The following is a 23,746-nucleotide window of genomic DNA, read 5'->3' as shown; positions in this document are numbered from 1 at the left end:
TCAGCATTGTGAATAATATTATGAATAAATAATGGAACATTGTCATTAAAAATAAATATATATATATATATATATATATATATATATACACACACACACACACACACATACACATATACACACACACACACATACACATATACACACACACACACATTCACATAAATGCATGAAAATACTTTTATACATGTAAATAAATATTATTCATAGATTTTTGAAATACAGATATCAAACAGCAAAGCAGAATACAATATAGAGTAAAGAAACCTAATTCGTAACAATCAAACAAGTCTGAAATAGAACATCATTTTAACTGGATACAGTGATGTCAGAGTAGGGCTCAGTTTCTGATTGGACGCTGTGATTGGGAGGCTTCTACATGATCAGGGATCAGCAGCTCTATCTGTTATTCACAACAGGACTGTTTGATATGTGTTTGCTTTACTCACTTCTGCATGAACAACGGAGATGTATGGTGTCCTGCTTATGCTCACTGTTATTGTGAGAACTGAGACTCAAGGTAAGTCAGAAAACTGTTTAATAAAATTATATCTGCTGATTTATAAAGTTAAAGTAGTGAGCAAGTATGATTAAGATAAAAATTAAAGGACTCAAAAGATGTTTAAAGATTTTTGTCTGGTACCCAAAACCTGTCAGCAGAATCTTGTCTGATACCCAAAATCAGTAACTACACTCTATTTTGTCTGATTAACAGCCTACTAGCAGCCTAAGAGTCAGACAGAGGAAGCCAGCGAAGAGCAGAAAGCAGGAAACTAATCTTAACTACTTTTATTTTTGGCTGTTTCAATGCTCAGTCAAACATGGTATGACCAGCACAAATTTAAGTTATACCAAAGAAATGAAAAATGCTTCACATCATGTGGCATTAAAATACTGAGATAGAGACATTTGTGAAGACAGTACACAACATAATATTAAATAGGAAAATATTATAAAATGACTGATCAATGAATGATTCTGTGAAATGAATGTATAATAAAAATGTATAATAAATGATTATATAATTAAATGGAATAATTCATAAATGAAATGAATGGATATTTAAAATAAAATAAAATAAAACCAATGGTGGCTCTCTTAAAACTTTTCACAAGGGTTGCTACGAAGAATCCTTAGATCCTTCAATATAGTATATTATCTATTCAAAAGCACTTTTTAGGGTTGAGAAACAATGTTTTAAATTGTTTGTTTCTAAATAGTAAATACTATTACTGTACTGATTGCACATCAGATAAAGTTCATCCTTTGTTATTTATCCATACTCTTAATTCATTCTGGCTAATATCCTGACACTTTCTCTGTTTCAGTTGTGAAAAGGAATTTTGGATATGTTGGATGTTCTGATACAGAGAAAGAATATGTGTATGGATTAGATGGAGAGGAACTGTACCATTCAGACTTCCTTAGAAAAGAAGGAGTAGTGACAGTGCCTGACTTTGGAGATTATATCAGCTTTTCTGGATTTTATGAGTTTGGTGTTGCCGTACTAGAGGCCTGCAAAAAAAACTTACAACATTACATTCAGATTTACAAATCCCCGGTTGAGCGACTAGGTAAGACATATACAATGCATATAATTATTATATAATATTAATATTAATAATAGATATATAATAATACAAAGTTGACTTTTTTGGAGATGCAAAGAAATCACCTGCAGAAATCATAACCAATATAATCAAGATTTTGGTTTGTAACATTTTTCTTGTGGTCCAAGATAAAATGTACACAGAAGTACAAATCAGCATCTATTTCTGAGTGTTCACAGAAATCCCAAATACTTCCATCTATTCGAAAGATGACGTGGTGCAGGATGCTGAGAACACCCTCATCTGTCATGTGACTGGATTCTTCCCTCCACCTGTCAATGTGTCATGGACTAAAAACAATCAGATTGTGACAGAAGGCATGAGTCTAAGCCAGTACCGCAAAAAAGATGACGGTACCTTCAACATCTTCTCCGCTCTGAAGTTCACGCCAAAAGAGGGAGACATTTACAGCTGCACTGTGAACCACAAATCCATTCCAGGCCAACCTGAAACCAAAACATGGGGTGAGACTGCTTCATAGATTCAGTGGATGTATGTTTTTTATTAATTGTTCACAAATTATTTGCTTTTGTCACAGTCACCACCTAATGCCATCGTCTCTGTCACGGTCTTGTGTTAGTCCCCGTCTGCAATACAGTTCCCTAAATCCTCCTTGGTCCACACCTGCACCTCCTTTACCATTACCCGCACATGCCTGCAATCATCATCACCATCTTCAGCTGTTGTCCTCATTCCTCTGTGTATATAAATTCCTCACATGTCAGTGTTCAGTGTCGATTATTGTTTGTGGTTAGTGCACATGTTTGTCTTATACACACTGTTTCGCATGTTGGCTTATTATCTTATTTTGGAATAAATTCTATTGTTATTTGCATGTACGGGACCTTCTTCATTTGAGAACCTGAAACGTTACAGAATAACCGACCCTCAAAGATGAACGGAAGACCCATGCAGAACCCCACAGAGTGTTGGGACCTCGCTGGCAGATCACGGCGGTGGCTCAAGGTAGCCGCGATCTGTTTGAATATATAGAGGGGTTTTATGATCTCGCCGTCACCAGCACCTTAAATGATGAAGCTATCAAGGCCTGTTACCGTATGGGGGCAAACTTCATCGATTCGAGGGAGCTCCCAGATCTCTCCGGTCTGGACTGGAGAGAGGCGCTCTCCTTTTTTCTGGAGAGCTTCATCCCTCACTACGCCTTACGCCTGATTTTCACGTCACACCTGTCCAGCCTGATCTTCACGTCACGCCTGTCCAGCCTGATCTTCAAGTCAAGCCCCCTGTCTTCGCCCTAAGCCCAGATTCTCGTACTGCCGAGACTACCCGTCCAGAGTCGCGTACCGCCGAGACTACCCGTCCAGAGTCTCGTCCCGCCGAGTCTTCCCGTCCTGAATCTCGTCCCGCCGAGATCGTCCCTCATGAATCCTCTGTTCCTGTCTTCATCCAAGGTCCAGAGGAAATTAACTTAATAGACTTTGACACAGAACCTGTGATTCTTCACGTCTGGTCTACCGAGTCTGCGTGGCTTCACTTCCTGTCGACCAAGCCTGAGATTCTTCGCGTCAGTCTTGCCGAGCCTGATCTTCACGTCATGTCTGATCTTCATGTCAAACCTGATCTTCATGTCATGCCTGATCAGCCGGATCTTCACATCAGACTTGATCTTCACACCATGCCTGTTCTTCACACCATGCCTGTTCTTCACACCAGGCCTGGCCAGCCTGAGCTCCACGTCGGTCCTGTCGAGCCTGAGCTTCTTCACGTTGGTCCTGTCGAGCCTGAGCTTCTTCACGTCGAGCCTGAGCTTCACGTCGGTCCTGCCGAGCCTGAGCTTCTTCACGTCGAGCCTGCCGAGCCTGAGCTTCTTCACGTCGGTCCTGCCGAGCCTGAGCTTCTTCACGTCGAGCCTGCCGAGCCTGAGCTTCTTCACGTCGGTCCTGTCGAGCCTGAGCTTCTTCACGTCGGTCCTGTCGAGCCTGAGCTTCTCGGTCCTGTCGAGCCTGAGCTTCTTCACGTTGGTCCTGTCGAGCCTGAGCTTCTTCACGTCGAGCCTGAGCTTCACATCGGTCCTGCCGAGCCTGAGCTTCTTCACGTCGGTCCTGCCGAGCCTGAGCTTCTTCACGTCGGTCCTGTCGAGCCTGAGCTTCTTCACGTCGGTCCTGTCGAGCCTGAGCTTCTTCACGTCAGTCCTGTCGAGCCTGAGCTTCTTCACGTCGGTCCTGTCGAGCCTGAGCTTCTTCACGTCGGTCCTGCCGAGCCTGAGCTTCTTCACGTCGAGCCTGAGCTTCTTCATGTCGGTCCTGTCGAGCCTGAGCTTCTTCACGTCGGTCCTGTCGAGCCTGAACTTCTTCACGTCGGTCCTGTCGAGCCTGAGCTTCTTCACGTCTTCACGTCCAGCCTGAGCTTCTTCACGTCGGTCCTGCCGAGCCTGAGCTTCTTCACGTCGAGCCTGAGCTTCTTCACGTCGGTCCTGTCGAGCCTGAGCTTCTTCACGTCGGTCCTGCCGAGCATGAGCTTCTTCACGTCGGTCCTGTCGAGCCTGAGCTTCTTCACGTTGGTCCTGTCGAGCCTGAGCTTCTTCACGTCGAGCCTGAGCTTCTTCATGTCGGTCCTGCCGAGCCTGAGCTTCTTCACGTCGGTCCTGCCGAGCCTGAGCTTCTTCACGTCGAGCCTGAGCTTCTTCATGTCGGTCCTGTCGAGCCTGAGCTTCTTCACGTCGGTCCTGTCGAGCCTGAACTTCTTCACGTCGAGCCTGAGCTTCTTCATGTCGGTCCTGCCGAGCCTGAGCTTCTTCACGTCGGTCCTGCCGAGCCTGAGCTTCTTCACGTCGAGCCTGAGCTTCTTCATGTCGGTCCTGTCGAGCCTGAGCTTCTTCACGTCGGTCCTGTCGAGCCTGAACTTCTTCACGTCGGTCCTGTCGAGCCTGAGCTTCTTCACGTCGGTCCTGCCGAGCCTGAGCTTCTTCACGTCGGTCCTGTCGAGCCTGAGCTTCTTCACGTCGGTCCTGTCGAGCCTGAGCTTCTTCACGTCAGTCCTGTCGAGCCTGAGCTTCTTCACGTCGGTCCTGTCGAGCCTGAGCTTCTTCACGTCGGTCCTGCCGAGCCTGAGCTTCTTCACGTCGAGCCTGAGCTTCTTCATGTCGGTCCTGTCGAGCCTGAGCTTCTTCACGTCGGTCCTGTCGAGCCTGAACTTCTTCACGTCGGTCCTGTCGAGCCTGAGCTTCTTCACGTCTTCACGTCCAGCCTGAGCTTCTTCACGTCGGTCCTGCCGAGCCTGAGCTTCTTCACGTCGAGCCTGAGCTTCTTCACGTCGGTCCTGTCGAGCCTGAGCTTCTTCACGTCGGTCCTGCCGAGCATGAGCTTCTTCACGTCGGTCCTGTCGAGCCTGAGCTTCTTCACGTTGGTCCTGTCGAGCCTGAGCTTCTTCACGTCGAGCCTGAGCTTCTTCATGTCGGTCCTGCCGAGCCTGAGCTTCTTCACGTCGGTCCTGCCGAGCCTGAGCTTCTTCACGTCGAGCCTGAGCTTCTTCATGTCGGTCCTGTCGAGCCTGAGCTTCTTCACGTCGGTCCTGTCGAGCCTGAACTTCTTCACGTCGAGCCTGAGCTTCTTCATGTCGGTCCTGCCGAGCCTGAGCTTCTTCACGTCGGTCCTGCCGAGCCTGAGCTTCTTCACGTCGAGCCTGAGCTTCTTCATGTCGGTCCTGTCGAGCCTGAGCTTCTTCACGTCGGTCCTGTCGAGCCTGAACTTCTTCACGTCGGTCCTGTCGAGCCTGAGCTTCTTCACGTCGAGCCTGAGCTTCTTCACGTCGGTCCTGCCGAGCCTGAGCTTCTTCACGTCGGTCCTGCCGAGCATGAGCTTCTTCACGTTGGTCCTGTCGAGCCTGAGCTTCTTCACGTTGGTCCTGTCGAGCCTGAGCTTCTTCACGTCGAGCCTGAGCTTCTTCATGTCGGTCCTGCCGAGCCTGAGCTTCTTCACGTCGGTCCTGCCGAGCATGAGCTTCTTCACGTTGGTCCTGTCGAGCCTGAGCTTCTTCACGTCGGTCCTGTCGAGCCTGAGCTTCTTCACGTTGGTCCTGTCGAGCCTGAGCTTCTTCACGTCGAGCCTGAGCTTCTTCACGTCGGTCCTGCCGAGCCTGAGCTTCTTTACGTCGGTCCTGCCGAGCATGAGCTTCTTCACGTCGGTCCTGTCGAGCATGAGCTTCTTCACGTCGGTCCTGTCGAGCCTGAGCTTCTTCACGTTGGTCCTGTCGAGCCTGAGCTTCTTCACGTCTTCACGTCGAGCCTGAGCTTCTTCACGTCGGGTCCTGGCGTGGGTCCAGGGAAGTCTCCGCCATGGCCGCCCGAAAGTCCGTCTCATCCTGGCCATCAACACTACCTGCTTTGCCTTGGTCTCCGGAACTGCTGATACAGTCCTGAAGTCATCGGCCCCTGGTGACCCTCCGGGGGTAGACTCCAAGACACCCTCCCTCCCTCCCTCGTTTCACCATGTACGGCGCGAGGACGTGCCTGCCAGGAGGGGTGAGTTCTGTCAGAGTCACCACCTAATGTCATCGTCTCTGTCACGGTCTTGTGTTAGTCCCCGTCTGCACTACAGTTCCCAGCATCCTTCTTGGTCCACACCTGCACCTTCACCATTACCCGCACCTGCCAGCAATCATTATCATCACCCCTCACCGTCTTCAGCTGTTGTCCTCCTTATTCCTCTGTGTATATAAGTCCCTCGACATGTCAGTGTTCAGTGTCAGTTATTGTTTATGGTTAGTGCACATGTTTGTGTCTTACACATACTGTTTCGCATGTTGGCTTATCTTGTTTTGGAATAAATCCTCTTGTTATTTGCATCTACGGGGCCTTCTTCATTTAAGAACCTGAAACGTTACAGCTTTAGCTCAACTGATATATTACAACATTAATAGTCTTAAAATAATTTAGGGCAAACATGACACATCCTAAAAAAATAGCTTTTATAAGAAAGACTTATGGAGACATTAATCATAAACACAGTGTCATAAATACAGTTAATTGGCCATATCTAGGAAAAAATAGGAAGAAAATGTCAAAAGTACAACTCTAAAAATGTCACTTTACAGTAAACATTAAATACATTCACATTTACATTCTGTGACATGCATCAACATGTGCTTGTACGTTTCAGATGTTGATGTAGCCCTCCCCAGTGTTGGTCCAGCTGTTTTCTGTGGAGTGAGTCTGACTCTTGGACTGCTGGGAGTCGCTGCTGGAACTTTCTTCCTCATTAAAGGAAACAACTGCAACTGATTTAAAAATGAACACGTTCTTATTTTGTGATTCTCATATATATATATATATATATATATATATATATATATATATATATATATATATATATATATATATATATATATATATATATATATATATATATATACCAAATTAATTATACTAAAACCTTAATTTACAAATAACTTTAATTGGAGGAGAATGTTAATTAGAAGTATAATATATATATTTATATATATATATATATATTTTTTTTTTTTCTTGTAATTGACATTCTCCTCCAATTAAAGTTATTTGTAAATTAAGGTTTTAGTATAATTAATTTGGTGTGCCATTGTGCATGACAAACTGTTCAAATTTGGCTAGGGTCCTAGTTGAAGTATTGTTCTGACACAGCATGATTTTCTTCCATTTGTTTAAAATTTGTGTGATCCAGATTTAATTTTTCCATTAAAAATCAAGACAAACATGCCATGCAACTTTTCAAGGTGCATTTCATAGAAGGTCGCTAAATGAGTGGATCCTTACCATCACCTGATAATAATGAAAAATAATTCATCCTTCAGTTCATGGTTTTCATAAAGTAAGAGTCAATGTTCTATAGTACAGTTCTGCAGTACAGATGTTTTACAGTACAAGTTAATGTCCACAGACACAGGGCTCTGACATTAAACAAAATAAACGCTGTAACAAACAATATTCTGGACAGACAATATTCATTTACTGCACGTTTACCTAGAACATTTCTTTATATTTAACGTTAACTCACATTCTATACATGTATATGTATTAAACGCTTACTGGAAGTTTATTTGCCAAATTATTGGTAATAGATGAGGATGATAGTTTTTTTTAAATGATTTTTTCTGGCATTTTTGCCTTTATTGGACAGAACAGTTGAAGAGAGACAGGATTAATGGGAGGAGAATGAGATCACAAGAGGACTTTGAACTCAGGTTGCCCATGCATTGCTGTGCTATATGTCACAGTGAATCTCTGATAAGGATAATGATAGTTTTGAAAAAACAAAATGCAGAAAATACCCCCAAAAAATCCTAAGACACATACACAGACATTAGAAATTACACAAGTATAGAGAAACCTGTACACACACACACAATTAGATTTTTTTTCTTATATTTTATATTTTTGCAGTTAATAAATCTTTCTGACATTCTACATCCCTTTATTGTTTGTTTTTGTTTTGTCAAGTGAAAGCATGTGTCCTGAAATATGTGCTATCTTTAAACTAAAATATTTTTTTATTCGCTTTGATACTATTTTTACTGCCTTTAATTGTATTTTGATGTCAATTTGATTAGGTGATGAGTACGTTAACAGTACTTGTGTTAACAGTACTCAAACAGCATCTCTAAAATTTATATGAAACATGTTTTGTACAAAATTCTTTGATACAATATCCAGATCTTTGAAATAACTAACATGAAAGACAATAATTTTGTTGTATTTTGGTTATTAAACTAAATGTTCTCATTACATGTCACACATGTCTGAGGCTTTTAAAGCAATGATTATATAAAAGGAAAACAATCAAATAAACAAATGTATGTTTTGCATGTTTTAAATGAATGATTTTCTGTGTATGGTCAGTTTTTGTTTTTGTAAGATTTTCTTTTGAAGACAAAATTGACACCTTTGTGAAAATAAAACCATGGCAATTAAGAAACCTTAAATCTTTTCAATTATTGTATAATTATTATACATAGTTGTATGAGCTTTATTGTTTCAGAGACTTAGTAGCCTACTTAAAAAAAAAATTGCCGCACAGCAGGACTATTTCGTTTTTCTTGAATTATTTCATAAATTTCTTCAAACAATGGTCCAAGTTTTCAAAACAATTAAAAAGCTGATGAAACAATTGATACAAACGACTGATGCAGATTCACTAAAAATAGGGTTTCATTGAGAACTTTAAAAATGTATGAGCCTTTTTGTGTGTATGGCCCTCTTCTTCATCTTCTACTTCCTCTTCTTTTTTGGAGCCAGCATCATAAATATAGATGTATTTATGTATTTGTAATGTCTTGTGCAGTCATCCAACTCCAAAGTTACAAAACAAAACATTAAAAGAAAACAATAACTTTGTCAAAGAGCCAACAATATCCGTAATACAATGGCATGCATGTTTATTAGATTACTATATAAGCAAGGTAGAGAAGAGGATAAATGCAGAAAGCATTTCTTGCTCTTTCCACTATAGCTACATTCACAATGGGCACTGATTCTGGAAAAATTAAATTTTCTAAATGTCAGTGTCCTCCCTGTCTATCACATGCGTCACTGATCTCTGCAGGTGGTTATTGGTTGACCGTATTAAATATTGTAAAAAACATTTGATACATTTTGTTGCACAGTGTTTTGATCAAATTACAAAGCATTTAAATGGATATGTTAATTGTTTTTTCATGAGCATTGACAATAATTTGGAAAAAAATTATATAATATTTGAGAAACACTGTAAGTGAACTGAAAAAAATCAAACGTGATTAAAAATGTATACAACTTAAGAAATAGGGCAATTTACAGCATCTGCAAACATACACTTTCCCTGAAGACAGAGTAGTATACCTGGACACCTACCGAAATCAAACTTTTGCAATGACGGTCAAACAAATAAAGATAAAGCAAAATTGTTCTTGTTCCTTTTTTACACAGATCAAATAAATATAAATTACTTAAGTACATTGTTATGGCTATATACACATATATTTTATGCACACACACAGTAATTGTCCATTGAAAAGAGGAAAATGAAAGCAGTTTTCTACCTAGCAACACTTGACGTTTATGTGAGTAGCATTTGATTTGCCAGATTATTGAGACATCTATCACAAGAACAAGCACTTAGAAAAAGTTCTTCATTTGGCATATTTAAAGAAAATATGTAAATATGTCTCTGCGAAAACTCTTGACTTTTCATCTCATATTGATGCTGTCTGCATTTACTGGAACAGGCAAGTACAATGAAACATTGAGCAAATTTAATGCCTTAATTAATCAGTAAACTTGTGTTTTTATATTTGACATTGGTTTTGTAGTTAATGTCATTGCTGTTAATTCAATTGCCTTGCTTATATAAAACATGATCATAAATATTACAGAATATATGAGTGAGATGAGCTAGTAGTTGTGGTGTATTGTAATGGGATTGTATCTATAACACACAGTAACTACACCAAAACAAAGTAATAGCAAATAGCAGATGAATACAGGTACTTTGTTTGTATAACTGACGTGCAATTTTACAAAAGCTGGAGATCTAACACTCTGTTTTTATGTTTCAGCTGATGGATATTATCTAAACACGATGGGTGAATGCGTCTACAGCACCAGTGATTACAGTGATATGGTGTTTCTTCAGTCATATTCCTTTAATAAAGTTATGGAATTACAGTACAACAGCACTCTGGGGAAGTTTGTGGGGTTCACTGAGATTGGAGAGAAGCAGGCAGAGAACTTGAACAAAGATCAGGCCATTCTGCAGCAGCTGAAAGCTCAGGTGGACACAAACTGCAGACATAATGCTCAGATCTGGGACCCAGCTGTCCGTGATAAAACAGGTAAGTGCCAAAAGACTCTCTTGTCTCATCTTTACTGCATTATAAAGATCTCTACTATGTGTGTCCACTGGCACAGAAGAAACACACTCAAAATGCATTAAAACAGAAGTCTGTTGTTTTGGTGCTGTTGAGTCTGCACAACGTGGTTGTCTTCAGTGATTTATGATTGTTTTTAATACAAAATCAATAAAATATACACTCACCTAAAGGATTATTAGGAACACCAGTTCAATTTCTCATTAATCCAATTATCTAATCAACCAATCACATGGCAGTTGCTTCAATGCATTTAGGGGTGTGGTCCTGGTCAAGACAATCTCCTGAACTCCAAACTGAATGTCAGAATGGGAAAGAAAGGTGATTTAAGCAATTTTGAGCGTGGCATGGTTGTTGGTGCCAGACGGGCCGGTCTGAGTATTTCACAATCTGCTCAGTTACTGGGATTTTCACGCACAACCATTTCTAGGGTTTACAAAGAATGGTGTGAAAAGGGAAAAACATCCAGTATGCGGCAGTCCTGTGGGCGAAAATGCCTTGTTTATGCTAGAGGTCAGAGGAGAATAGGCCGACTGATTCAAGCTGATAGAAGAGCAACTTTGACTGAAATAACCACTTGTTACAACCGAGGAATGCAGCAAAGCATTTGTGAAGCCACAACACACACAGCCTTGAGGCGGATGGGCTACAACAGCAGAAGACCCCACCGGGTACCACTCATCTCCACTACAAATAGGAAAAAGAGGCTACAATTTGCACGAGCTCACCAAAATTGGACAGCTGAAGACTGGAAAAATGTTGCCTGGTCTGATGAGTCTCGATTTCTGTTGAGACATTCAGATGGTAGAGTCAGAACTTGGCGTAAACAGAATGAGAACATGGATCCATCATGCCTTGTTACCACTGTGCAGGCTGGTGGTGGTGGTGTAATGGTGTGGGGGATGTTTTCTTGGCACACTTTAGGCCTCTTAGTGCCAATTGGGCATCGTTTAAATGCCACGGCCTACCTGAGCATTGTTTCTGACCATGTCCATCCCTTTATGACCACCATGTACCCATCCTCTGATGGCTACTTCCAGCAGGATAATGCACCATGTCACAAAGCTCAAATCATTTAAAATTGGTTTCTTGAACATTACAGTGAGTTCACTGTACAAAAATGGCCCCCACAGTCACCAGATCCCAACCCAATAGAGCAGTGGTGGAGCCAGAGGGGGGTCCGGGGTGCCGGGTCATCAGGGTCCTGAATCGGGTCCTGAAGTCACCAGGGGCCGATGACTTCAGGACTGTATCAGCAGTTCCGGAGACCAAGGCAAAATTTTATTTGCTACTGGCAGTTGCTGATGCTGATTTAAAAAAAAAAAAAAAAATTACGTTCGCCGGCAGCACGGCGCGCGCGCACTTTTCAAACGGACGAGCAGAGGACGAGAGATAGTTGCAAGATACCGAACTTCACCGAATAAGAAAACATCATATTTGAAGTAAGTTTTTTTAAGGTTTAGCATCAGGGGGGTTTGCTCCGAATACATTCGGCCTAATACACGCATACAGTAGGCTACCTTGCCGTGTGTACGTTACAGTATACAAATGTTCTAGCTAATGTGAAGATAGGAGATCTAAAAGCAGGCAAAGAAGAGCAGAAACAAGCAATATCATAATGCGATCACTAGGACTGTGAAGCTTTATGGGTGTAGGGTGTTGATGGACTCGATCTACTGTGTTTTGATCATCATTAAATCTGATCTAGATGTAGTCTTTGATAAAAATGCGATTTTCTCAGCTTTTTGATCATGTTGCTTTTTATGAAACTTGCCAACATTCAAGTGTTGATAAAAAAGACGCACGAAGCTAGAATAAAACAGTTTTTTTTTTTTTTTTTTTTTTTTTTTTTTTAAAGCACAGGGTCTATTCTTTCTTTTGGTATGTTCAGATATTCATACAACAAAATATTCTGGGGTGCCATGAAATTGTGAAAATTACCAAAAACACCATTTTTTTTTTAATACTGGAAAGAGTTAAGATAAAAATGTTGGTAATTGGATGAAGATTAGAATATGAATATGATTGGAATCATATTTTAAATTTGGCATATTTTTGAACAGGGTCAATTAAAGGAGCTGTATGTAAGAAATGTATTTCAATTAATCATAAAATGGCCCTGATATGTCACTAGACATTAAGAAATCATGTTCATTTCAAATACTTATATCACTGACAACAGTAGTACGGCCAGGATATTGTCACTTAAAAAGTGAAGTTGCAGCCCTCAACTGATGTTGATGTTGTCATCTTGTGTTTTGGCCTGAAGCGCCACCCTCCACCTATCTACCAATCACGAAGTCAGTAGTGTTTCGGCATCCGGGTTGCCAGCTCTGCTCTAGTTACCACAGCTACAGCTACAAACGTTCCTGCTGGATCCTGCAGCCTATCTGGCAACCCCGAGTCAGGGGGGAGGGGGAGGGGATACACCGCTCTACAGTAATTTGAAAGTGATTGCAGTACCATTTTTGGCCACAATCTTACATACGGCTCCTTTAAACATAAAAAGAAAGGGAGAGATAGGCTATAAGAGTAATTTTTAATAAGCACAAACATAGTCCAGTCATTTTATGAAAAAATGTTTAACACAAATTGCAACAGAAGCAAACTCAAATAATTTTGTATCCTCAATATGTCCTGAGTAAGGAAAAAAAGTCCAGAAGAATCCCATTAGGGGAAAGTTTTGAAAACTGTTTCTGGGGATTCACTTTTTATTTTACCTACCTTTTGTCTTCTGCATTCTCCTTACCATTGTCTCCTGTTCTTCCCTCAGACTCGTCCCCCAGAAACAGTCCCACAGACCCAAACCCCATCTCTTAATAATCAATACAGGCTGGTTTCTAAAGTACTTCTTCCTGCCTCTATGTATTAATGCTCATGGGTAGCCTAAATGGGTTCCATTCAGATATTAACATTAAAGTCCCTGTAAAGGCAATTCTATATAAAAATTCTAAACACATTATAAATGTTAGAAATGTATTACTAAAACATATTAAAAAGACTGTGAACTGTGAAGTACTGAATTGTCGAATTAGACCGTTAAACAGTTTTTCACCATTGCTGTTTTCCGGATTTTTTGGGCGGGGCTAAAAGGGGGCTCGATGACGCACTGAAGCCCCTGAGCTCCTGGACACGCCCCTTCTTGATGACGCACTGGAGCCCCTGACGCTGCCCCTCCCCTAACAATATAGCACATTCATTCACATCAGTTTGCCGATCGCGAGTTACTGTCAGTACTATTAGTTACTTACTACAGCCTACAGTTTGCTAGCTAGCTATGCCTTTGTCACGGAAATGAGTACTACCTGGATGCGATTACGTACAAAACAGATCGGTGTCCTTATTTAAATTTACGAAAAACGATCACATCAAGAAGAGGTGGATTAATTTTGTGAAGAGCCACCTTGATGGACAGCTGAGGATCACCGCCAAAACCCGCCACTGTAGTGATCATTTTACACGGGATAGTTTTATAAACTTCCTCATTTTTCCTCATTCCTCAACCAAATCATCCTCCCGTCGCGCCGACAACTGGTGCCATCGTCGGCAGTGCGAGCCCACCAATGAGTGTAAGTTGCCTTGTGTGCTTATGTTATAATTATAGTAGGTAGTCCAGGCTCGAACATGGCTTTGTAAAACCTAGGAGCATCCATTCCGGCTGTAGCGGTGACAGTTGAGTGTGGCGAGTCGGTGACGGCAGCTTTCCCGCGAGTGGGCGTGGTTTCAGCGCAGCCAGTGGACACGCCCCCAGCGTTTGAGAGCAGAGACTACTGCTCATTTTTTCAAGATTTTGATAGCTTATTTTATGTACTTGCCGGCTTTTTTTATCATTCAAATTTGGCTGGGTGGCTAATAACACATGTTTCTGTGGTGTGACAAACTCAGAACACATACTTCATTTTGACTTTACAGGGACTTTAAGTATTTTACAGTTATATGTCAACAAGATTCAACAAGACATTTTCACCTGGCTATACCCAATTGATATGTTGTGGTATTTATGCAAATTAGCACATACATAATTAGATTATGCACCATTTGTCCATGTTAACAAACAATTAAAAAAAACTTGTAATACATTTTTTGTTTGTCTTGATGTAAGTAATCAACTCAGTAATTTTCATGGTGATATCTAAAGGTTACAATTTTTATCCTATTCATATGAGAGAAAGAATGAATAGGCGTATGAATATAGGCTATATTTGGGTCTTTTTCGAAACTTTCCCCTAATGGGATTCTTCGGGACTTGTTTTTCCTTACTTAGGACATATTGAGGATACAAAATCAGTTGAGTTTGCTTCTGTTGCAATTTGTTCAAGGTTGACCCCCATTTTGGCTTAAAATGACTGGACTAACAGGCAGATCAGATGCAAACAGACCCCAGCCCTTGCATCACCACTGGCTAGTCAGAGTCAGTGTGGTCAGACTTCAGGACCAGCAACAGCTCAGAGCATCTACCAGACACAGGCAGTCAATCACATACCAAATTCAGGAATTTAAGTTGAGAAGATTTTGCCAGATTAAAAGGATAGTTCACCAAAAAATGAACACAAAAAGAGAATTATAAATTAAATAATTATAATTAGAAAGATGTTCAACACTTATAGACACAAACAGAGTGACCCAATTCCTTCCATAAGCTTTTCCACTGTCTGTCTGTCTGTCTGTCTGTCTGTCTGTCTGTCTGTCTGTCTGTGTGTGTGTGTGTGTGTGTGTGTACTGTGTTCCCCCCCGCAAGTAGCAGTGGCCACCCCCTTATGGCGTTATTTTTTAGTCAAAAGTCATGAGCGTGTAAGACATGCTCACGAGCACATTATGTTATTTCACACGCGCAAAAATGAACCTTCAGCTGACATGATAAAAGTACTCGCGCACAAATTCAACAACCGAGAGGTGTACAGGTAGCTGCGAGCGAGCGCCTGGCATACTCTCATGGGTTAACTCTGCTTGTACAGTGGAATCCTGCTCGCGGAGTGCTGTTTTGCTCGCGCAGTGGATTTCTGCTTGCTCAGCTGATTTCTGCTCGCTCGAGTCTACATGACTTTTGACAATTTGGGGGTGGAAACCAAGGAGGGCACTGACCCTCTTATGATTGGTCACTTTCATCATGGAAAATCTTGGGAAATCCTAACCCCCGCCCACCTTCAGACGCAGCGCGCGTCACTTAGCTCGCTCTGCTACTCCGGCTATCTCTGTGTATATTTTAGACAACGAAATATGTGATAAAACACCATAACATTTAAAGAAATCTTAAACATGATAGCCACACAAATGTGGTTCAGGCAACGCGTATTGATTATTCACTGCACATTGCCTATTTATAAAAAAACAAAACAAAATATAAAACACAAACCTGCCTCTTTTCGTTTTAAATATTTAATTTTAATATGGTCCAGGCAATATGTGCATTTGTACTAAACAACAGATTTTGCAGTAAACAACATTACAGTTTTTAAATTTTTTACATATACAATTATTACAATTTAAAATGACAAAACTCATCCCAGTCTCTTTTTGTTAAATTTCAGTTTTTAATCAATATTAGCCATTATAAAAGTATAAGTAAAAGGTATAAGAAGCTATACAAATAAAGCTATACATAAGCTATTTAACTTTACCGTTGTATGGTTAGACTAGAGCGCTGACTTTGTATGTTTGACTGAATTGTTTGCTTTATTTGTATAGCTTCTTATACCTTTTACTTAGGGACTGTTCGTTATTTATTTAAGGGGCCACCGGAGGAGTTTTGAGATCTGTTGTCAAAAAAGACATGACCCTCCCTTCGCCAGCAATAATTTTTTCTATGACCCTCCAAAATGATTGTGAAAAAAGGCACGTTTGTTTTTTAAACCATAAACTCTTGCTTTCTCATCTGGCTGTAACGATAGACCAAACCTATGATTCGGTTCGTATCACGATTTTTATTTTAGATTTGAAAAAAAAAAATCATGTTTTCGGTGCTGATGCAGTGTGACGCGTTCAACATGTGGGTGGCGTTGCGAATAAAGCATCTAAAAGCTGTCACAAAGAACCGGCAAAAGTAATGATTATTAATATGTCAAATATAGCAAGACATTTTAATTGTTTTTAATAAACAAGTGTTTTCTGTGTCGACTGCAAAGATGAAGTTGACGATGCGTCGCGATCGTCTTAGAACGCGCCAGAGAGAAATGCACATTTCATAAGGAGAAAGCAGTCTGTTTTCCTTCGTTTTGAATTGTTCAGCATGTTTAAAAGTAGACATTTCAAGCTTTCTATATATTTCTCAGGTCTATGAGGCAAGTAGCATACCTTACGCTGAGTTTCGGTTCATTTATGAGACAAGAGTCCAGTTCACTCGCCCGCGTCTCCGTGTCATGATTATCTATTTTCTACTATATTTACTTCTTATTTATTAAATCCAGATGAAACATTGATTAAAATTAAGATAAAATTAATTCAAAAAAACGAAATTCACTTTAAAGAAAGGCTTTGTGCTTTCTGTTTGAGGTCTCTGTGCAATTTTTAAAGTCGCTTCAGAGCAGTCATGTTTGTGCGTAATGGAGAACTGTCACGTCCGTAACATTTTTTTTTTCACATAAATGAAAACACGAAAAATAAAATAAAAATAATATAAAATTTAATTTTCTGTGGAGGCCGATCTTTATTCATCCGGTGGGTATATATATTTTGGTTTGCACAGTGTAATTTAAAGAATTACTAAAAAATATTTTGCCACCTAAAAGTTAAAGATTTTTTTGTGTCACGTCACATGTGTATTTCCCTCATATTAAATATAAAACGCATGTCTAGACTGATATTTTTTCTAATGTCTTGACTCCTTTCAGACGTTTCAAATAAATGCATTTTCTGATAATTTTTATTTTAAGTTTTGACTGCAAATGTCACGTCCATTCACTGGAATCGCCCAGTTTTAACGAATTTATCCTAAACTAGTTTTTGTGGTGTAGGTCTATGTATTTTATGTTAACTTAAATAATAGCCTACTAATAGTGATTTAAAGATGTGGTAGCGCTGCGAAGATCGCGAGTCGTCAACTTCGTCTAGCCGACACTGACATAAAAAATAACTGTTTTATTAGTAAACAATTAAAATGTCTCCTGCTATATTGAACATATTTGCCTGTTCCTTACAAAACACTGACAGTGGGGTTTTTGACCGTTTTTTTTTTTTTTTTTTTTTTTTGAGCAGCAGCGGACAAATTATTTCGACACACACACACACACACACACACACACACACACAAACACACAATATTGATAAACAGGATTTTTTTGTTGCTTTTTTAATACAATAAAAATTTAATTTAATTTGTTGTTTAATAAAATTATAAGCCTATTATTTTTAGTTTATTAACAGCAACAACAGCTGTAAAGATGAAGTTGACGATCGCCATCTCCGTAGTAGTGAACACGCCTAGAGAAATGCACATCATTACATAACCAGAGAGTAGCCTATTTCTTTTCGTTTTAAATTGTTAAAAAGACATTTCAAGCTTTCTTAAGATATATTTCATGTATGTGAGGCATATGCTGAGTTTCGTTAAGTTAGGATGAGATGCGCTCCTGTTTACGAGCAGTGCAAGTGACCACGCGGGCGCCTCTATGATTGTGTTGTCTGCTATATTGGTATTTGACAATTTGTTGATAAAAAAATATTAAAATTAAGATACAATTTATACAAAACGAAATTCACTTAAAAAAATAGTTTTCTGCAAAACAAAACTTAATTAAGTGGTCAAAATCATGTCTGACCCGCTCCATGTCTCTCGATATTGCGTATAGCCTACTCGTGTGTGCGGTTCACTTTTCAACACTCAGTTTCTAAAAAGTTTGAAATCTTCTTTGAATTATTAAAACAAACAACAACTGCACATGAGGAGCTTGAACTCATTCTCTCGCTGCTAGTACAGGTCAAGCTACGAACCGGAAGTAGGCAACCGGAGTCGTCGTCATGGCAGCGCACATTGTTTAGACTGAGCAGAAAAAGGTGGATACTTTTATAATGGCTAATATTGATAAAAACTGAAATTTAACAAAAAGAGACTGGGTTGAGTTTTGTCATTTTAAATTGTAGGCTAATAATTGTATGTAAAATTTTTAAAAAACTGTAATGTTTACTGCAAAATCTGTTGTTTAGTACAAATGCACATATTGCCTGGACCATATTAAAATGTTGAATGTTTTTATATTATATTTAAAACGAAAAGAGGCAGGTTTGTGTTTTATATTTTGTTTTGTTTTTTTATAAATAGGCAATGTGCAGTGAATAATCAATACGCGTTGCCTGAACCACATTTGTGTGGCTATCATATTTACCATTTTTACCATTTAGTATGGTGTTTTATCACATATTTCGTTGTCTAAAATATACACAGAGATAGCCGGAGTAGCTGAGTGACGCGCGCTGCGTCAGAAGTTGGGCGGGGTTAGGATTTCCCAAGATTTTCCATGATGAAAGTGACCAATCATAAGAGGGTCAGTGCCCTCCTTGGTTTCCGCCCCCAAATTGTCAAAAGTCATGTAGACTCGAGCGAGCAGAAATCAGCTGAGCGAGCAGAAATCCACTGCGCAAGCAAAACAGCACTCCGCGAGCAGAAGCCGCTGCGCACGAGCAGGATTCCACTGTACAAGCAGAGTTAACCCATGAGAGTATGCCAGGCGCTCGCTCGCAGCTACCTGTACACCTCTCGGTTGTTGAATTTGTGCGCGAGTACTTTTATCATGTCAGCTGAAGGTTCATTTTTGCGCGTGTGAAATAACATAATGTGCTCGTGAGCATGTCTTACACGCTCATGACTTTTGACTAAAAAATAACGCCATACCCCCTGGCCACCCCATGTATAAAACTCTAGTTCCGCCACTGCAATAGAACATCTTTGGGATGTGGTGGAACGGGAGCTTCGTGCCCTGGATGTGCATCCCACAAATCTCCATCAACTGCAAGATGCTATCCTATCAGTATGGGCCAACATTTCTAAAGAATGCTTTCAGCACCTTGTTGAATCAATGCCACGTAGAATTAAGGCAGTTCTGAAGGCAAAAGGGGGTCAAACACAGTATTAGTATGCTGTTCCTAATAATCCTTTAGGTGAGTGTAATTACAACTGGATCACTTTACACAGGAGTTATTTTACAAAATTTTAACTTTAAGATTTTTTTTTTATTTTTTTATTTTTTAAACTGAATAATATAAGGAAACATGTATGGTCTTTTTTTCTCAATAATCCATTTCCAAATATAAAGAAATTGCTTTATGGTTCATATAATTCATGTTGTTCATATAGTTTAATTTATTCAAGGATAATAGCTACTTGTCACCTAATGTATTTATATGTTTTTGTGTTATACATTATGTAAGTTAATTTTTGAGAGTTTTTTTCTTCTGGTTTAGTAAAACCGAAGGTTAAACTCACTTCAGTGAAGCAGGCTGAAGGCAGTCATCCAGCTGTGTTGATATGCAGCGCATATGACTTCTACCCTGAACAAATCAAAGTGTCCTGGCTGAGAGACGGTAAACAGATGACCTCTGAAGTGACCTCAACAATGGAGATGGCTGATGGAAACTGGTACTACCAGATTCACTCTGAGCTGGAATACACTCCTAAATCTGGAGAAAAGATCTCCTGTGTGGTGGAGCACGCCAGCTCACCTCAACCTATTGTTAAAGACTGGAGTAAGACAAAATATTCACTTTACAGTCTTTCCTTTATTAATAGTTTTGGCATATATGGGAGCAAATAGAAAATATGTAAATTATTGTATTATTACACTTGCACACCTAAACAAATATTAAACATGTAAATATTGAGAATGTACTAATATCATTCACTAACAGAGCATGATTTCCGTTCTCCACAGACCCCTCTATGCCAGAGTCTGACAGGAATAAAATTGTTATTGGATCCTCTGGTCTGGTACTGGGAATCATCATAGCAGCTGCGGGACTCATTTACTACAAGAAGAAATCATCAGGTCAGTGGAGATAAGAGCAAATCATGCTGATACTCATCCATATACATCAGTGGTTCTCAACTCTGGATCTCGACTTTCCAGTTTAGCTCCACCCCTAATCAAACAAACCTGAACATGCTAATAAAGGTCTTAAAGATTTCTAGAAGCTACAGGCAGGAGAACATGATCAAGGTTTGATCAAACCAAACACTGCAGGATCTCGAGGACCAGAGTTGAGAATTTCTGATAATATCATGTCTGTTCATCTAGCTTGTCAATAAATTGTTATTTTTACTTTGTCAGAGAGGATCCTGGTACCAAACTGACAACAGTAAGTCTAATGTTTCCTGAACTGAAAGAAGACCTCCTTGGATCACTGATGTATTCTCTTCGTGCCACATCTTTCATACAGTCTCCTTAACTTTTAATCTTTTTAACTTTAATAATTAAAGTAATAATGAAAATTAAATAATTGCATCAGCAATGCTTACATGCCTTGAATTTGAGCATATCTGTGTAATGTTGGTTGTGATAAAATAAGGTGTATTTTATTATGTGTAATGATTTAGCTTGAACTCTCTAGAGCTGATTATAGCCTGATGTGCATAGAAGCAATGTGAAGGGCTCTCAAGTGTCACGAATTGAGCGTGACAGTCACTCATTTTGGTCTTTTGTCACACACTCCCGCCACACATTGTATTTCTCACGCGGAAAAACTAAACTATTTATAATATATTTAATATGCCGCAGCTCCCAAAATTTCTCTGGCTGCGCTGCTCTCATTTTTATTTTTATTAACCCATTCAGACCCTGCGTCCATTACAATGGACATCACATGTCAACCCCCCTTTTTTTTTTTTACTTCTGGAGCATTCCACCTAGTTTAAAGCCTGCAGTCCATTAGATTGGACGCTTGTAGTAATTATAGAAAAAAAACACTACTTTGAAGAGAAGCATGTCAGCACTTCACTCCAAACACAGAAGCAAGCAACATTTTCTGTGGTTTTATTTACTTTTTTGATATGTTTGCCAGTATTTCATAGTTTGTATGTAAAATAGAAAGATTGAACTTATTAATTAAAGTTAAAAATCGATTGTAGAATTTCACATTTTAAATCAGGATTTTTTCAAATGCGTCTGTCCATTAGAATGGACAGTGGGTTCAAAAGCCTGTTACTGAAATCACATTCCAGTAATTGAAGTCCAGTAATGCTGATTGAAATTTCTTATATAAAAATCTATATCACAGTACCGATACTTTTTTTTTTTTACTTTTTCATATGCAGAATATATAGTTCTTGAAGTGCTTGAACATATAGCTGATGGAAGTATCTCAGATGTTGACTTTATGTGGAGTGATGATGAGGAAGATGGAGATGTAAGAAAAATATCCGTATTTAAAACTTTATAAAGTAAAATGACTAGCTTCCGGCCAAACGAAACATAGGATTTGACATAAATCGAAAGCGTAACTTGAAAATGAATTTTTTTTTCTTACACGAACGCATCGCTTCGCTTCAATAGGCCTTCATTAACCCCCAAGAGCCATGGAGCACTTTTATCATGGATGGATGCACTTTTATGGACTTTCAAAACAGAAACAACCATTCACTGCCATTATAAAGCTTGGAAGCCAGGACATTTTTTAATATAACTACAATTGTATTCGTCTGAAAGAAGAACAATGTCATATACACCTAGGATGGATTGAGGGTAAGTAAATCATGGGCCAATTTACATTTTTGGGTGAACTATCCCTTTATGGGTATAGTACATCCAAAAATGATATTTGTCATCACTTACTCATCCTCATGTTGTTCCAAATCTGTATGAGTTTCTTTATTCTGCTGAACACAAAAGAAGATATTTTGAAGAATGTCGGTAACTAGACAGTTGACAGTATAGCCATTGATTTCCATATTTTTTCCTACTATAGCCTATATTTCCTAATAACTACATATTATATTATTGTGATATAATATTATCATTATTAGTAATTATTTTGAAAATTATAATAACATTTATCAGTAATTTCTCAATATAGATATTACAACACCGCATAATTAATTACAGCAAAAGCAGATCAAATTACAAAATACAGTACAAATACAGTAAAGTACTATTTGGTAGCTTACAGTACTGATCTTGTGTACTGTAAAGTGAATTACAGTACATTTACTGGAAATCAAAATACAGGCAACCGTGCTGCCAGTAATGTAATGTAGAAATACAAGAAAATCGCTAACAGAGAAATTGTTTCAAGCATGCACACAGTAAATTACTCTAACGTGAATGCATTGATTGATTCCTAGGTTTATTTTGTTATGAATAAACAAATGTGCGATCTATAAAGCAAAAACCTTACAATTAAAGTTGAAATGTTGTAATGTTCAAGTTTTTGATCTAAAAAAGAAAGATTCGCAAAGAAAATGACTCTAACATGACCATATTGATTGATTCTAAGATATTTAGTTTATTACAAACAATGTGCAATCTGTAAAACAAAAACCTCAAAATTATAGTTGAAATGGTATACTGTTGAAAGGTTTTTGACCTTGAGAAAAAGCTTTAAGTATATACTAACAATTTAAATGTTTATTATTTAATTTTATGTTGGTACATTTTTGTGAAGTACACCTGTTTTGACGTGACGTCCATTGAAATGGACAAAAAAAATTACAATTAAAGCAAAACATTTTTTTTACATTTTTTTATTTGGTCTCATTTATAGAAGCCTCATGAGCTGGGAAAATGTACTTTTATATTTTTCAGAAACCTAAAACATAATTCAGGTCTGAATGGGTTAATTTTATTCCACCCTCCCCGCTTCCGACGGAGGAGTTGTCCCGATTCCTGAGTCAGCTCCGTGCACTTCAGTCGCAAAGAAAGGGAAAGTTGAACCCACACTCTCCGAGTTGCATGATAACATCGTGAGGCTTGTGGCTGAAAAAATAAAAGAAAACGCGGACAATCTTGCAGGCCTAAAAAGAAAAATGTGACACCATCGAAGCTTAAAAGGAATCATCAGAGTTTCAAGACATGAAAACAGAAATAACAACGAATAAAAATGCAAGTGTATTGCATATGTTAAACAGCGTATGATTGACACCTGTAAGGCAGTCATTCAAGACCCTGAAGAGGATCTTCGCTCCCAAATTGATGTAATCCATAGGTTTGGGAGGAGAGAGGATAGAAAAACTCGACCGGTGATAACAAGATTTACATCAAGATCGACCAAAGAAAAGGTATAGAAATGTGCGAAGAATTCGGAATTCCTCAAAACAAAGAATGTTAAAATTTCGGCGAAGACTTGACTACAAAAGACAAAGAGACATGCACTAAACT

The 23,746-nt window shown here is 39.2% G+C and overlaps 1 protein-coding gene across 1 annotated transcript; it reads left to right on the top strand.

The window, feature by feature from the left end:
* The first annotated feature begins 408 nt into the window (after window positions 1-408).
* Window positions 409-21,648, top strand: LOC308699598 (H-2 class II histocompatibility antigen, E-S beta chain-like). Its single transcript, XM_081380493.1, has 6 exons — window positions 409-520; window positions 1,329-1,574; window positions 10,137-10,412; window positions 19,842-20,123; window positions 20,309-20,422; window positions 20,705-21,648. Exons 1-6 carry the CDS (start codon window positions 469-471, stop codon window positions 20,725-20,727), a joined length of 993 nt encoding a protein of 330 aa, XP_081236619.1. The 5' UTR covers window positions 409-468; the 3' UTR covers window positions 20,728-21,648.
* Window positions 21,649-23,746: the final 2,098 nt, after the last annotated feature.

The sequence above is a fragment of the Scardinius erythrophthalmus genome (genome assembly GCF_964197995.2).
Source record: "Scardinius erythrophthalmus genome assembly, chromosome: 1".
NCBI lineage: Eukaryota > Metazoa > Chordata > Actinopteri > Cypriniformes > Leuciscidae > Scardinius > Scardinius erythrophthalmus.
Note: the sequence above shows the minus strand (reverse complement) of the source record. Positions and strands in the feature narration are given on the sequence as shown.